Here is a 15,993-nt window from a genome sequence, read left to right on the forward strand (position 1 = left end):
TGCATTTACCCGATCTATTCCTCTCACGATTTAGTACATAACATGCCACTCCCGCCATGGAGGAGCTGGTAAATTACTTACTCCCATTTTGAATTGGCCAGGACCATCATTAGCAGATAGAAAGGAATTCAGGAGAAACCTCCTTTACTAAAAGAGGTGAAACTCAGCGGAACAGTGAGGGGCAGAGAAGGAGACCCAGTAGGGGCACAGGCGAGGGGAGGGGGTGTGGGTGGGGATTCAGGTGCAGAGTGTGCGTAGGGGAGGTGTGGAGCGGTGTCCTGTAGGGACCATCTCAGGGCCAATAGTGACAGTGTTGCTTCTGACCGCTGCATAGATGGAATTTCAGCTGGAATCATCAATGATCGGAGGTGCGAAGGGGCTTGGGAATGTTGGTGCGGGATTCCCCAAAGGTTAATTTGTAGGTTGTATCGGTAGTAAGGAAGACAAATGCAAGGCACCTGTCAGACCATATTTGGAATATTGTCAGCAGATTTTGGCCCCATATCTAAGGAAGGTATTGGTATTGGAGAGGGTCCAGAGGAGGTTTACAAGATGATCCTGGGGATGATTGGGTTAATGTATGACACCCGTTTGATGGCTCTGGGCCTGCGCTCCTGGAATTTGGAAGAATTAGGGGAAATCTTATTGAAATGTACTGAATAATGAAAGGCCTAGATCAAGGGTTCCCAACCTGGGGTAAATTTACCTCCAGGGGTAAAGTTCGCCTACCCAGGGGGTAAATGTGTTGATTTTGGATTTGTACATATTTTTCTCTCATTGACTGACTGTGTTTGGTTCTGGTATACCCCTATCTCTTCATCATTAGTTGTTCATAAATAAGTGAAATAACATTGTTATGTGCTATTAAAGTTGCCAGGGGTAAACAAGACGTAAAGGGTTGGGAACCCCTGGCCTAGATAGAGTGGACGTGAAGCGGATGCTTCCAATGCTGGGCGAGTCGTAGACCTGAGGGAAGAGCCTCAGAACAGAAGGACGTACCTTAAGAATGGAGCTGAGGATGAATTCCTTTAGCCAGAGGGTGGTGAATCTGTGGAATTCATTGCCACAGACAGCTGTGGAGGCCAAGTCATTGGATATTTTTAAAAGCAGAGATTGATGGGTCTGGATTAGTAATGGTGTCGAAGGTCACGAGGCGAAGACAGGAGAATGGAGGGGGGAGAAATAGATCAGCCATGATCGAATGGTAGAGCAGGCTCGATGGGCTGAATGGTCTAATTCTGCTCCTATGTCTGATGAACTTATGTACTTGGGAGTCTAAGCAACCGAGAGCTCGGTGGTTTGGTGACCCTGCCTCCTCGTGCAATGCAATGCAAGGTGCCCAGCTGCAAATACAGACAGCTCGTCAAAGCAGTACTTAAACCTCCTGGGTGACGGAAGGTTCCAGAGTTAGCTTTAGACACGCCAGTCAGCTGGGAATTCTGCCCCCAGCCTTCACACGGAAGATGCCCAATGTTCCCTGGGACAAACCTCACTCCAACCAACCAAGCCAACAGTGCAGATTCCCAACAGCCTCATATACTGATTCAACTGATCAAACCCTTCTTGTCTTCAATGCTTCTTGCGATGACCTTCTACACTGGGGGTTATGGCTGGGGTCAGGTTAGGGCTACCGAGTGTAAACATTGCCCAAAGGCAAACAGGTCACCAGTCATGAAGTCATGAGCATCAGAAGGGAATGGGGTTGCCCCTGATTCACATCTACACACCCACCGGTCTGTTCCAGGAACCACATCAGCAGAACATCAATGGAAAGAGTCAGGTAGGAGGGGAAGTGGTTTGAGGAGGAGACGGAAAGATTTGTTGAAGACATTGCCTGTCGGCAGCTCTTGGGGCGACGCCAGTCAGCAAGTTCAGCGCCCACAAACTTCCAGCGTGATGTCTGGTTTACAAGGTTGATGGTGCTGGCCCGGAGGAAGGCGAGACGGTTCTCAGCCAAGGTCCCGACTCCTGGTCGCTAACCCCCTGGACCCTTTGCTATTCCCAGCAATGCTTTGCAGACTCAGTGTGGACACTCAGGTAAAACACTAAAGACCTCAGCCAGACAGTGAGCATGTGAGTGGGGACGCCTTTTGCAGCTTGTAACCCAGGGAAGTGCCATACCTGTCGATTCCTCTGGTCAACTATCCGGGAGATCTGAATCTTCTTGCGTCCCATTTTTCACTCTCCGTCTCTCTGACGTTTCAAATTCAGGGACAGATTTGATTTGTTGTCATTACCTAGAGTTCACTGGAGAGAGAGAGGGTGGAAAAATACAAATGAGTAAATAGTAGCCACAGTTCCTCAACATGTAACTTGCATCAACACCTAGCGCTTTGCACAAAATGTGACCATCCACTTATGTATTCCTACTCACAATGCAACTGCCCTCCTGTTCCCTTGTGGAGCACATAGTAGCCTAAACATTTCAACTCCCAGCACTCTACCCTGTAGAAAAATTCCCAAAGATAGACACAAAATGCTGGAGTAACTGAACGGGTCAGGTAGCATCATGGATAGGGGACATTTTGGGTTGGAAACCCTTCTTCTTCTTCTTCGAGGACAACATCTTCAACGTAGGCATCCCTTGATGGGACTTCGCAGTGGAGCAGTCAACATGTAATAACAGGGAACTGCAGATGCTGGTTTATACCAAGGGTAGAAATAAAGTGTTGGAGTAACTCAGCGGGTGAGGCAGCAACTCTGGGGAACACGGATAGGCGACGATTCGGGTCGGGTCACTACTTTTCAAGAAATTCCCATAGAATGTGCTACTGCAACAGCGGTATCACAGGGGAATCTAAAGGCTGTGTGCTCAGTCCCCTGCTCCACACTCTACACTCATGAATGTGTAGCCAGACACAGCTCCAACACCATGTTTAATAACAGGCAACGGTGAGTCGGACCATAGCAGGGAGATCGATCGTATGATTGAACGGTGCCAAAACAACAACCTGGCTCTCAACGTTAACAAGGCCAAGGAGCTGATTGTTGACTTCAGGAAGAGAAGGCCGAATATCCGCAAAACCTTTGTTTAAGAAGGAACTGCAGATGCTGGAAAATGGAAGGTACACAAAAATGCTGGAGAAACTCAGCGGGTGCAGCAACACCTTCGCTCCATAGATGCTGCTGCACCCGCTGAGTTTCTCCAGCATTTTTGTGTACCATCCGCAAAACCTTTCTTTATTGATGGGTTGGTGGTGGAAAGAGTCAACAGCTTCAAGTTCTGGGGTGTGCATATCTCTCAGGATCTGTCCTGGGCTCAGCACTTTGGTACAATCACAAAGAAAACTTGTCAATGCCTCTACTTCCTGAGAAGATTGAAGAGATTTGGCCTGTTGCCGATCATGCTAGTGAACCTCTACAGGTGTACAGTGGGGAGCACACTGACTGGTTGCATCATGGGCTGGTTCAGTAACTCAAACGTCTAAAAATGAAAGACGCTGCAGAAATTGGTGGATGTTGCCTAGTCCATCGTGGTTAATGATGTCTACCCCATCAAAGGGATCTGCAGCAGGCGCTATCTCAAAAAGGTAATTAATATCATCAATGATCAACACACCATCCTGACCACACTTTCATCTCGCTGCTACCGTTGGGAAGAAGGTACAATCTTCTCATCAGGCTCTTGGACACTGCACATTAACCACAGCCCTACCTCAGCAACGATCTATTACGGAAATTGTTTAGGTTTAGTTTAGCTTAGTTTAGAGGTACAGAGCGGAAACAGGCCCTTCGGTTCACCGAGTCCACGAAAGGCCAGCAATCCCCTCACACTAACACTACCCTGCACACACTGGGAACCATATACAATTTAACAGAAGCCGATTAGCGTACAAACCTGTACGCCTTTGCAGTGTGAGCGGAAACCGCAGCTCGCGGAGAAAACCCACGCAGGTCACGGGGAGAATGTACAAACTCCGTACAGACAGCACCCAGAGTCGGAATCAAACCTGGATCTCTGGCGTTGTAAAGCAGCAATACTACCGCGGCACCACCGCCATGCCGCCCTTGTACTAAGTACTTTGGCTTTCACTATTACATTGACCAAGTATTACTGCTAATTCCTTCTTTACTGATCATTGTATACTTATCTTTGCGTTGTTGCATTAGTATTAGTATAGCTATAAAGCTGCAGCAAATAAGAATTTCATTGTTCCATTCCCAATGCATTCCCTGTGTGCTAACTCTGGACAAGATACAGCACGGTTTCTGACGACACTGGGCCTGTTTAGATGAATGAGGAGGGACTTCACTGAAACTTACCAGACTGTGAAAGGCCAGGAGAGTGGGTGTACAGAGCATGTTTCCACTGGTGGCCATAACCTCAGAATAAAAGGACGTACCTTTAGAAAGGAGATGAGGAGGAATTTCTTTCGTCAGTGGTGAATCTACGGAATCTATTGTCACAAAAGGCTGTGGAGGTCAAGTCAATGGACATTTTCAAGTCGAAGATTGATAGGTTCTTTTAGCAAGGGTGTCATGGGTTATGGGGAGAAGGCAGGAGAGTGAGGTTGTGAGGGAAAGATAGATCAGCCACAATTGAATGGTGGAGTAGAATAGATGATTGGCCAAATGGCCTAATTCTTCCCCTACAATTTATGAGCTTACAGTTAATTTGTTGCCGTTTACAAGCTGTGACGGTATCTAACCTGATCTGTCACTGCTCTGGGAGTGCTGAAGCTCAGTCTCAATGTTACAATCAAACGCACCAGTCCCCCTCATCTTGGCAAATACATAGGAAAATCCGCCGTCGATGTGTATGTTTTGACTTCCCTTTGTCACGTTTTTTTCTCCTTGATAGTTTCCTCTCTCCACTTTTAGATTGGAATCCGCTGAAGTAAACACATGGCGGTGTAATTACACTCATCGACCATGGTTGATTGTAGCGCCCAGCTCCATCAAACTCCAGCTCCCCAAAGATGTCTGGGCGGAATCTCCATTTGCCGTCCGTAATCCAATCCGGCAGTAACCGAATACATTTCAGTAGCACCTGTCCCATCTCAGCAGGTCCCAAATATTCTCCAGCAGGGAGGTGCTCAAGTGTTGTCCCTGGTGTAGCATGGCAACGTACACAGCAAGCTCCCGCAAGCAACAATGTTATACATGTTGAAACAAGGAACGGCAGGTGCGGCTTTACAAAGGAATAGGCAAGAGTGCTGGAGTAGCTGATTGAATCAGGCAGCATCTCAGGAGAACATGGACAGGTGACGTTTTGGGGCAGGACCCTTTGGAATGTTCGGATTGTTCTCTTGTAATCACGGATTGATGTTTGAGTGTTAACTGGAGAGCACCCATCTACGCTCCCCGAAAGAGGGGCGTGGGGGGGACTTTTGCCCAACTGAGGTGGGGCAGAAGGAACGTTTGGGCTTTATTGTCTTCCAATGAGGGAGGGCAGTGATTATCTGAGAGTGATGACTCTTTCTTCCCATGTAGGAGGTCAATGAGCCTGTGTCTGCTGGGAGTGATGGCTCTTTCAATAAACAATAGACAATAGGTGGAGGAGTAGGCCATTCAGCCCTTCGAGCCAGCACTGCCATTCAATGTGATCATGGCTCATCATCCCCAATCAGTACCCTGTTCCTGCCTTCTCTCCATATCCCCCGACTCCGCTATCTTTAAGAGCCCTATCTAGCTCTCTCTTGAAAGTATCCAGAGAACAAGCCTCCACCGCCCTCTGAGGCAGAGAATTCGACAGACTCACAACTGTGTTTAAAAGTGTTTCTTCATCTCCGTTCTAAATGGATTACCCCTTATTCTTAAACTGTGGCCGCTGCACTCCCCCAACATCGGGAACATGTTTCCTGCCTCTAGCGTGTCCAAACCCTTTATAATCTTATATGTTTCAATGCGATCTCCTCTCATCCTTCTAAATTCCAGAGTATACAAGCCCAGCTGCTCCATTCTCTCAGCATATGACAGTCCCACCATCCTGGGAATTAACCTTGTAAACCTACGCTACACTCCCTCAACAGCAAGAATGTCCTTCCTCAAATTAGGGGACCAAAACTGCACACAATATTCCAGGTATGGTCTCACTAGGGCCCTGTACAACTGCAGAAGGACCTCTTTGCTCCTATACTCAACTCCTCTTGCTATGAAGGCCAACATGCCATTCGCTTTCTTCACTGCCTGCTGTACCTGCATGCTTACGTTCATTCACTGATGAACAAGGACCTCCCCAGATCTCATTGTACTTACCAACTTGACACCATTTAGATAATAATCTGCCTTCCTTTTTGTTGCTTCCAAAGTGGATAACCTCACATTTATCCACATTAAACTGCATCTGCCATGCATCTGCCCACTCACCCAACCTGTCCATGTCACCCTGCATTCTCATAGCATCCTCCTCACAGTTCACACTGCCACCCAGCTTTGTGTCATCTGCAAATTTGCTAATGTTACTTTGAATCCCTTCATCTAAATCATTGATTTAGTTGAATCCCTTCATCTAAATCATTCACCCATTTTATAAATAGCTGCGGTCCCAGCACAGAGCCCTGCTCTGGAGCAGTACCCCAATAGTCACTGCCTGCCATTCTGAAAGGGACCCGTTAATCCCTACTCTTTGTTTCCTGTCTGCCAACCAATTTTCTATGCATGTCAGCACTCTACTCCCAATACCATGTGCCCTAATTTTGCCCACTAATCTCCAATGTGGGACCTTATCAAATGCCTGCAGGAAAGGAGTGTTTGGCTGCTGGGACTGACGACTCTTCCATCAGAGGGACTAACGCTGGTGGAGTCAGAGGAGGCCCAGACCAGTGAGTTGCTTCAGGGAACGACAGCTGGAGTCTGGCCGGGATGTTTCTGTCCACCCACCGCTCCCGCCACCAAACAAATTGCAGGAGGGACTAGCTATTCCAGAGCCGAGGCGGAGAGTCTCACGGAAGCGAACGGGTGCCAAATGTTATAAATAACTGACAGCAAATAAATAAAATAATGGAGGCAACAAAAATAGAACTGAAAATTCCAGTGGGCCTTGGTAAAACAATACAGCGACCAGACTCCTGACAGGGGTTCCCAGGGGGCCGAGTCCTAGGCCGACTCTTATAGAAAGCAGAATAATGACTAACCGAGTGACCAAGCTAGGGACGAGAGTCTGGGCTTGGAGACGAGGTCACTTACTCCATCAGCTATTAGTTTGAGCAGCTTATAACAGCTTGCCGGTAACTGGTGCTGACATTAAGGCAATTTGCAAAGTCACTCTTACCGTTTCTCTAAAGCTTCGTTGCCACGGGGTGGCTGACAGATCAAGTCATTCACAGCTGCATCGCCACTCAACGTTTGACCCCGAGCCCCAACAGGAGAGAGAGGGACAGACAAATCAGCAACACAGGCCTGTCAGCCCCTCTAGACTGCCTCACCGTTCTACAAGATCATGGCTGATCCACTGTAACTCCAGGTTTGTTACCACCCTCCGAACCCTGGCATCCTTTGCTCATCAAGCACCTAACGCCCCCCCCCCCCCCCCCCCCCCCACCCCACCATCTTATAAACATGCAAACACTACTTCGACTGCCCTCAAGGTAGGGAAATGTATAGACTATGTTGGCAAACTCCTACTTTAAAAAGTGAATCCTTGTTTCAGATCCTCCCGCAAGACAAAGTTGATCTTTGCATATTCACCCTGTCGAGAACCCATAATATTTCAATAAAGTCCCTGAAGCACTGGTGGATACAAGCCAAGCCTGAACAACCCTCCCACCAGCTAACCTCAAGAGAGAACTGCTCTAGAGCGATCAGTCTTCATATGAACCAAAAATGGAACAATAAAAGTCTTACTGGCAGCAGCATAACAGGTCTGTAAACACAGCACTCGTAGATAACATCATAAACAATACATTTGAAACTTTTATAAACAATTTCCAATGTCCTTGCTGCGGCTTGAGTTAAGGCAGAAGAGCTTGGTTGAGCTGAGGATTGTTGAGGCCAGATTTAGACATCCTGATAGTACTGGAACTGTGGAACCCCAAGTGTCTGTGCTCAATCATTCCTCACTGGCAAAAACACAGTTGACTTTGTAGAGAAGTTTGTTCTAACTGCATGGGGTTGGTTCAGCAGCAGTATTCCTGGCTCAGTGTTCAAGCCGCACTCCTCAGATTGGAACCCGATTCTAGACTGTGTTTCACTGCACTTGGAATTTGTTTTGTTATTTTGCACTAGTATATGAGGTATTAGACTTTATAGATACAGCATGGAAACAGGCCCTTCAGCCACTGAATCACCCAATACACTAACAAACCACCCCGTATCATACGCACTAGGACCATTTTACTGAAGCCAATTAACCTACAAACCTGTACTTCTTTACAGTGTGTGCGGAGGCCAGAGACCTGGAGAAAAACCACACGATCACAGGGAGAACGTACAAACTCCATACAAACAGTATCCGTTGTTAGGATCGAACCTGGATCTCTGGTGCTGTAAGGCAGCAACTTTACTGCTGTGCCACAAATTAATTTGTGCCATTTTTGTTTATTATCTATGCGTAGTGTGTTATAATCCTATTATGCTGCTGCGAGGAAGAATTTAATTGTTTCAATGCCGGGACACCTGATAATGAAACACTCTTGATTCCCCTTGTGCAGTTCTGGAGGAGTGCTACACTCCCAGAGGTGCTGCCTTTAAGGCCAGACACAGCCTGGGGTAGACCCAAGATCCCAGGACATCATTCAGCGAACAGGGTTGTTTGCTCTGGGCCTCAGCTGATATTTAGCCCCTCATTCAGCCTGGGTCAGGGGCTGATGGCATCGCTGTGTGTGGGGATATATGATGGTCGATTGTTGCTGAGCTCCCTCAATTAAGAGAGATTCTGCGCCTTGAAAATGTACTTCAGCGTAAGTACCCTCTATTCTTGCCATAGAGGGAGTACAGAGAAAGTTCACCAGACTGATTCCTGGGATGTCAGGACTTTCATATGAAGAAAGACTGGATAGACTCAGCTTGTACTCGCTAGAATTTAGACGATTGAGGGGGGATTTTATAGAAACTTACAAAATTCTTAAGGGGTTGGACAGGCTAGATGCAAGAAGATTGTTCCCGATGTTGGGGAAGTGCAGAACAAGGGGTCACAGTTTAAGGATAAGGGGGAAGTCTTTGAGAACCGAGATGAGAAAAACATTTTTCACACACAGAGTGGTGAATCTCTGGAATTCTCTGCCACAGATGTTAGTTGAGGCCAGTTCATTGGCTATATTTAAGAGGGAGTTAGATGTGGCCCTTGTGGCTGAAGGGATCAGGGGTATGGAGAGAAGGCAGGTACAGGATACTGAGTTGGATGATCAATCATGATCATATTGAATGGCGGTGCAGGCTCAAATAGAGCCGAATGGTCTACTCCTGCACCTATTTTCTATGTTTCTATGTGCTTGGTGGATGGATGCTCTCTGAAGCAGAGGTTAGTGGATCCCTGGAACGGATGCTGGTGGAAGCAGATACGATGGTGGTGTTTAAGAAGCTTTTAGATAGGCACATGGAAGTGTAGGAAACTGAGGAATATGGATTATTTGAAGGCAGTTCATTTTAACTTGCCATTATGTTGGTCATGGACATTGTGGGCCGAAGGACCTGTTCCTGAGCTGGATTGTTCCACGTTCAGCCACCAATAAATCCAATCAGGAATTCTAGAGCATTGCTTTCCCCGGGAAGTGGGAAAACGTGGAGCTCATTCCCACAGGGAAGGGTCAGGATGAACAGGAGAGAGGCCAGTCGGAGGAAGGTGGATGGACAAATAGGAGAAGAATAAGGTGGCATGGTGAAGTAGCGGTAGAGCTACGGCCTTACATCACCCGAGACCTGGGTTCGATCCTGACCAAGGGTGCTGTCTGTACAGAGCTTGTATGCTCTCCCCGTGGGTTTTGTTTGAGATCTTCAGTTTCCTCTCACACTCTAAAGACCTGCAGGTTTGTAGGTTAATTGGCTTGGTATTAATGTAAAATTGTCCCTAGTGTGCGTAGGGTAGTGTGAATGTGCGGGGATCGCTGGTCGGTGCGGACTCGGTGGGCTGAAGGTGCTGTTTACTAAACTAAACCTAAATGGACAGAGATGGCGATGGGGTGTATTGGGCAGAGATGGCTGGGTGGAATGAAACAGTAGCATGAAACAGAGGGACTAAATGTTCTGCATTGAAATGTTTAAAAAGATTTAGTGCTGAGGGAATGAATAGTAACCGGTCGGCGTGTGGGTTAGTTTGAGAGCAATGCAGGAGCTGTACATGGTGTAGGAGTACGCAGCGGCTGTAGACATGGGGCCGATGGAGTTCAGACAAACCTCAAGCCATCATCTCCTGAAGGTCATTCATTTTGTCTGCTGCTAAATATAATTTCCTTTGCTCTGTTATTTCGGAGTCAAATGAGCCACTATTATAGAAAGTAGGGGTTATGTCTGGTCGGGTCCATGCTTCCAACTCTTTAATCTTTCCCCTTGGTTTGCCCGGCTTGAAGGAATGCTTCGCTCAGTGCCAGTCAAGGGACAGACACTTCACATCCTCCCAGGGTTGTGGAGGAAGGGAGAGCAGACACCAAAAAGGCACATTAAAGGGCAGGGTCAGTGGATGACCGAGCCATCCTATCAGTGTCACTACAAAGCATCTCTTTGAATCTGCAGCAACTCCAGAGCAACATCATCCCATCCCGAGGACACTGCAATATTAGGCAAGCGACATTATCAAAGACCCACACCACCCTGGCCACGCTCTCATCTCGCTGCTACCATCATGAAGAAGGTGCAGGAGCTGGAGAACCGTGACCTCCAGGATCAAGAGCACTTCTTCCCGGCAACCATCAGCTTCCTGAACACGACACAACACCAACCTCAACTACGATCTTCTTTGGACTGCATCTTTGCTTACACTACAGACTTCGATCTTGCACTATTATAGTTAACCTAGTATTATGGTTATAAATTTGTTGAATTTTTGATTATTATACATTATCTGCCCGATAGGCTGCAACAAGTAAGAATTTCATTGTTCTCTTGTTGGTATACATTGACAATTAGACATTGTCTCTTGAGGATAGACACATAACGCTGGAGTAACTTAGCGGGTCAGGCAGCATCTCTGGAGAAAAGTAATAGGTGACGTTTCGGTGTCTGAGTACAATCATATGCAGAGCAGGAGCCTATCATCCCTCCGCTAACTCATTAAAGCATCTCTAGTTGCTCTCTAATGCTTCCTGGCAAACAGTCCTCACTTTCAAAAGTTGTTCAGATGCTGAATGAATGAATCTACCACCAATGTCTTCAGGAAGGACACTGGATGTGGGCAGCTCAGAGCAGGGAACGTGCCAACCATTTCATTCAATTCCTTCTGACACATTTGCCTGTCCAAGTGTTTGAGCTCCGAGTGGAGGGAGCAGCACTTTGGCTGGTGGGAATGCTTGGGGGATGGGAGAGATCGGGACACTCCCGGGAACAGATCACACCATAGTTGGCAATGTCACAACTACCATCTGATCCAGTTTCTGCACCTGGCACAGAGCTGCCCGCTCACACACACCTGCCCAACTATCTTGCCTGAGGTTCCTGGAGGACTGTCCCACTTCCTGACAGAGTTGGGAGTGTCCCAGGGAGGGGGGGCTGGGCCAGTTCCTGCTTGGCAGCCTGGAGCTGTGAACAAAACCCAGGCTATTCCCCAGTGACTGGGGAAAAGGCCAGAGGTCAGAGGCCCTCGAAACTTCCTACAGCTAAATTTAGGGCCTCGGAGACTGAAAATATGTTACTAGGAAAGGACATGCCTCAGTCAAACTCAGGCGCACTAACAATAACTCCCAACTGGGTGTTAGCAGGCTTGGTCAGGGGGCGAGGTTGGGGGGGGGTAGAAGGAGGTATTCTGCCCCTGGAGACCAGGCTGATGGGTTACTCAGTGCTACTTATTGCTGCTTTCCCACACTCAAAAGGATTACCCCGCCTATGCTGGTCCTGATTTCAACAGCATTTCAACAGCATTTCCAGCCTGGTAGCAGTGTCACAAACAGGTGCTCCCTTTTCCTTGCGGATCTGACATTTAGACAGAGACATGAACGGACAGAGAATGAAGGAATGCAACCAAACGGAAGCAGATATGATTAGTTTAGATTGGCATCAAGGTACCACAGCAGTAGAGTTGCCCCTGTCCCACTTAGGAAACCTGAACGGAAACCTCTGGAGACTTTGTGCCCCACCCAAGGTTTCCGTGAGGTTCCTGGAGATTTTTGTCAGTCTCCCTACCTGCAACCTCCGGCAACCATCTGCAACCGCACGAAAACCTTGGGTGGGGCTCAAAGTCTCCAGAGGTTTCCGTTCGGGTTTCCTAAGTGGGACAGGGGCATTACAGCGCCAGAGACCAGAGTCCGGTCCTGACTATGGGTGCAGTCTGTACGGAGTTTGGGCGTTCTCCCCACGACCTGCGTGCGTTTTCCCCGGGAACTCTGGTTTCATCCCACACTCCAAAGACGTACAGGTTTGTAGATTAATTGGCGAGGTAAAATTGTAAATTGCCCCCAGTGTGTGTAGGATAGTGTTAATGTGTGGGGATCGCTGGTCGGCGCAGTCTCATGGGCTGAAGGGCCTGTTTCCGCGCTCGAAATCTCAAAACGGAACTAAACTAAACATTCCTCCATTCTTGGCTCCAGCATTGTGTCTGTTACTGAACTCTCAAGCCAGAAGGATGATCTTTTCTGATTCCGCTCAACTCCACCCTCCTCTCGACTGGACGGCCACAAGTAGATCACTCCTCAATTTTCTCCATTCACAGTCTCGGAGGAGGGGGCAGCTGGTGCGGAGTTTCTCGGGAGCTCCTGTCTGAAGTGGTCACAGGATGGTGATCCAAGGTGCGAGGAGGACTGGGGCACCATCAGGGACGAGCTGGAAGGCACCATGGTGGGACATCTCTGGAACCGGGACAGGAGCGGAACAAAAGATCGGATCCACAGAGACACAAGAAACTGCAGATGCTGGAATTCTCGAGCAAAAGACTAAGTGCTGGAGTAACTCGGTGAGACCGGCAGCATCTGTGGAGGGAATGGACAGACAATATTTCAGGCCAGGACTCTTCTTCAGATTAGACTGAAAAAGGATCCCAACCTGAAACATCGCCTGTCCATTCCCTCCACAGGCACTGCCTCGCCTACCAAGTTACTCCAGCACTTTGTGTTTTGCAACAGTTCCATAGAATTCCAGCAGGGAAACAGGCCATTCACCCCACCCCATCCTCGCCACCTACAGGGCACCCACCCAGTTTAATCCCATATTCCGTGAGTCGTGGGGAGTCTGAAACACGTTGCCAGGGCTGGTGGTGGAGGCAGATACGATAGTGGCTGTTTAAGAGGTTTTTAGATGGGCACATGCTAGGGTAGGCAATGGATCACGTGCTGGCAGATGAGGTCAGTTTAACTTGGCATCATGTTTGGCAAAGGGCTCTATTATTCCATGTTCTATGGATTACCTGTAGGCTGGCTCCTGCACTGTGTGAACCAGAGGCATCGCTCACAAAGGGTGGTTGACAGGAGATAAACCATCAGGAACAATCCTGATGGAATGCAGGCGCCTGGATGAATGCAGCTCCATCCGGGACAAAGCAGCTTGCTTGCTTGGCACTCATTCACCACTCTAAACATTCTCCCCCACCCCACCACCACCACCACCCCTACCACCAACACACAGTGACGGCAGTGTGTACCGTTTACAAAGTACATTGTAGATACTCCTCAGACGACCCTGCCTGCACTATTCTGCACACGTGGCCTTTGCTATCGTACAGGATGTGGTTTGCAAGCAGATGTGAACACCACCACCTGCACGTTCCCCTCCAGCTGCACACCAGCCCGACTTGGATATCCATCACCATTCCCACCACCGTCGCAGGGTCAAAGCGCTGGATCTTTGCCCACCAGCCAATTCAACGCCCCACTGCAGCCAGCGGTTCAAGGTGCCTCTCGTCTCTCACGTTCTCTGGGGCAACCAGAGAGGGGTGACAGATGCCAGCCTTTGAGTAAATGCACACAAAGCCAGCTGTCCAACGCTGCATTTGGTAGACTTACACAAGTGGAACGTCTCTGAATTTTTACTTGTCTTCAGCTCTTGCCCCTGTTGACTGTGGTTATATTTAGCCAGAGTCTGTGATCTAGGTTTATGAAAGGAAACACATAATTCCATTCCCACGACCCCTGTCACCCAGTCTGTCAGCTTACTGGGCAGCTTCTCGATTGACGAAGGCGGCATTCTCTCCACCTCCCGTGCAGATGCAACCATTCCTCATAAGGACATCATCGTCGTTGGTGCAGTCATGTATGGACCTCCTCACAAGGAAACCTGGATCACCTTCCCTCCCCACCCACCCCCCTCCACAATACCTCCTCCAACTCCGAGCCCTTCTGCTCAGATTTGACGGGCAGAGTCGGTGATGGGACAGGTTAGGGAGCGGTTGGTTGGTTGGTCTGAGCTTCCCACAGTCCCTGGGAATAAAAGTAACCAACACTCGCCAAGAGATCCAGCATTCCGTTCCCACCAGGATCTCAGCTGACACAGAATGTGTCCTCCCTCCATCTGACCTTCGGTCATTGTTACGGGGCTATGTTCAAAGCTGCTCTACCATTCACTGCCCCCTAAGAGGCAAACAGGAGGAGGCCATTTGGCCCAGTTAACCTTTTCTAACATTTGTTAAAGTCATGGCTGATCGGCCTCTGTTCTATTTCCCCACACTATCCCCACAACTCCAGACATTCAGAAATCTCTGATCTCTCTTTTGAACAAGCTCAGTGACAGAGTATTCCCCAACTCTCTGGAGTCCAAATTCCAAAGATTCATCCTCAAAAGGGTGGAAGTTCTCCTCATCCAGTTTTAATCCACTTTTTTCTGAGAATCCTCCGTTATGGAGAACCCCTCCCTGCAACTGGAAAGTCAGGAGAGCGCAGTTGCTGCCTGTTTTCTCGTCTCACTCAACACGCATGCCATCCCGAGAAACAATCTTGTGATCCTTCTATTCTGTTCCTCTCAGTCTGGTATATCTGCTTTCAGGCCAGGAGACCAAAACTCTACACAATATTCCAGGAGCAAAATGCAAACTCTTGGAGGAACTCAGCGGGTTCAGCAGCATCGGAAGGGGCGGGTGGGGGGGGTTCAGTGATTTGAGCACAAGGACATCCAGGTTCCTTTCAAGATCAATTATTGATGCAGATTGAATCTGCGTGGTTGCTCACTGGTCATCTCCTACAACCAGTGTGAGATCCATGCAATCCCAACTCTTGACTTTCTGTCTGATAATTAATGCTCATTGCATGCCAATTTATGACCCCATGTCTATGTGCTCCAAACCTGTTGGCCATGCTCTTGTATGGGACCGAGAAAGACTGAGAAAACAAGACAATGCTCAACACAATTCGAAAACAAGTCCACAGTGTTGCAAGAGGTGCTTCATAGTGTTGCTGTGGTAGGATTAGGGTCGTGCCCGTTGGTTTAAGAACCTGATGATTGTAGGAAAGTAGCTGTTCCTGAAACTGTTGACTTCCAGCTTCAGGCTTTTGAATCTCCTGCCCAATGGTAACTGTGTGAAGAGGGTCTGGATGGTGGGGATCCTTAATAGATGCTGTCTTCTTAAGCATCGCCCCATGTAGATGTTGTCTACATGAGGAGGGCTGTGCCCATGATGGACTGGGCTGAGCCCACCAGTCTGGACTTTTTCAACAGAGCATCTGCTGGTTAGAGTATTTGGGGAACCTGCTAAATCTCTTCAAACTTTATAGCCCATTCCCTAATGGAATGCACATTGGTTCATCCACACTGGTTAAGCTCGAAATCAAGTTTTGCTGAAAAGCCCAACAGCCCAGGTAGCACGGTGGCACAGCGGTAGAGTTGCTGCCTTACAGCGCCAAAGACCCAGGTTCGATCCTGACTACAGGTGCTGTCTGTAAGAAGTTTGTACGTTCTCCCCGTGACCTGCGTGGATTTTCTCCGGTTGCTTCAGTTTCTTCCCACACGCCAAAGATGTACAGGTTCATAGGTTAATTGGCTTAG

The 15,993-nt window shown here is 48.3% G+C and overlaps 1 protein-coding gene across 1 annotated transcript in view; it reads right to left on the minus strand.

Annotated features, from left to right (window-relative positions):
* Window positions 1–15,993, minus strand: part of mef2b (myocyte enhancer factor 2b) — a 76,640-nt gene that overhangs the window by 30,866 nt on the left and 29,781 nt on the right. Inside the window, exon 2 of the mRNA XM_055658668.1 lies at window positions 2,122–2,247. Coding sequence (XP_055514643.1) covers window positions 2,122–2,175 — 54 coding nt within the window. The 5' untranslated portion in view covers window positions 2,176–2,247. The remainder of the gene's footprint in view (window positions 1–2,121; window positions 2,248–15,993) is intronic.

Source organism: Leucoraja erinacea, chromosome 29 (assembly GCF_028641065.1).
Source record: "Leucoraja erinacea ecotype New England chromosome 29, Leri_hhj_1, whole genome shotgun sequence".
Taxonomy (NCBI): domain Eukaryota; kingdom Metazoa; phylum Chordata; class Chondrichthyes; order Rajiformes; family Rajidae; genus Leucoraja; species Leucoraja erinaceus.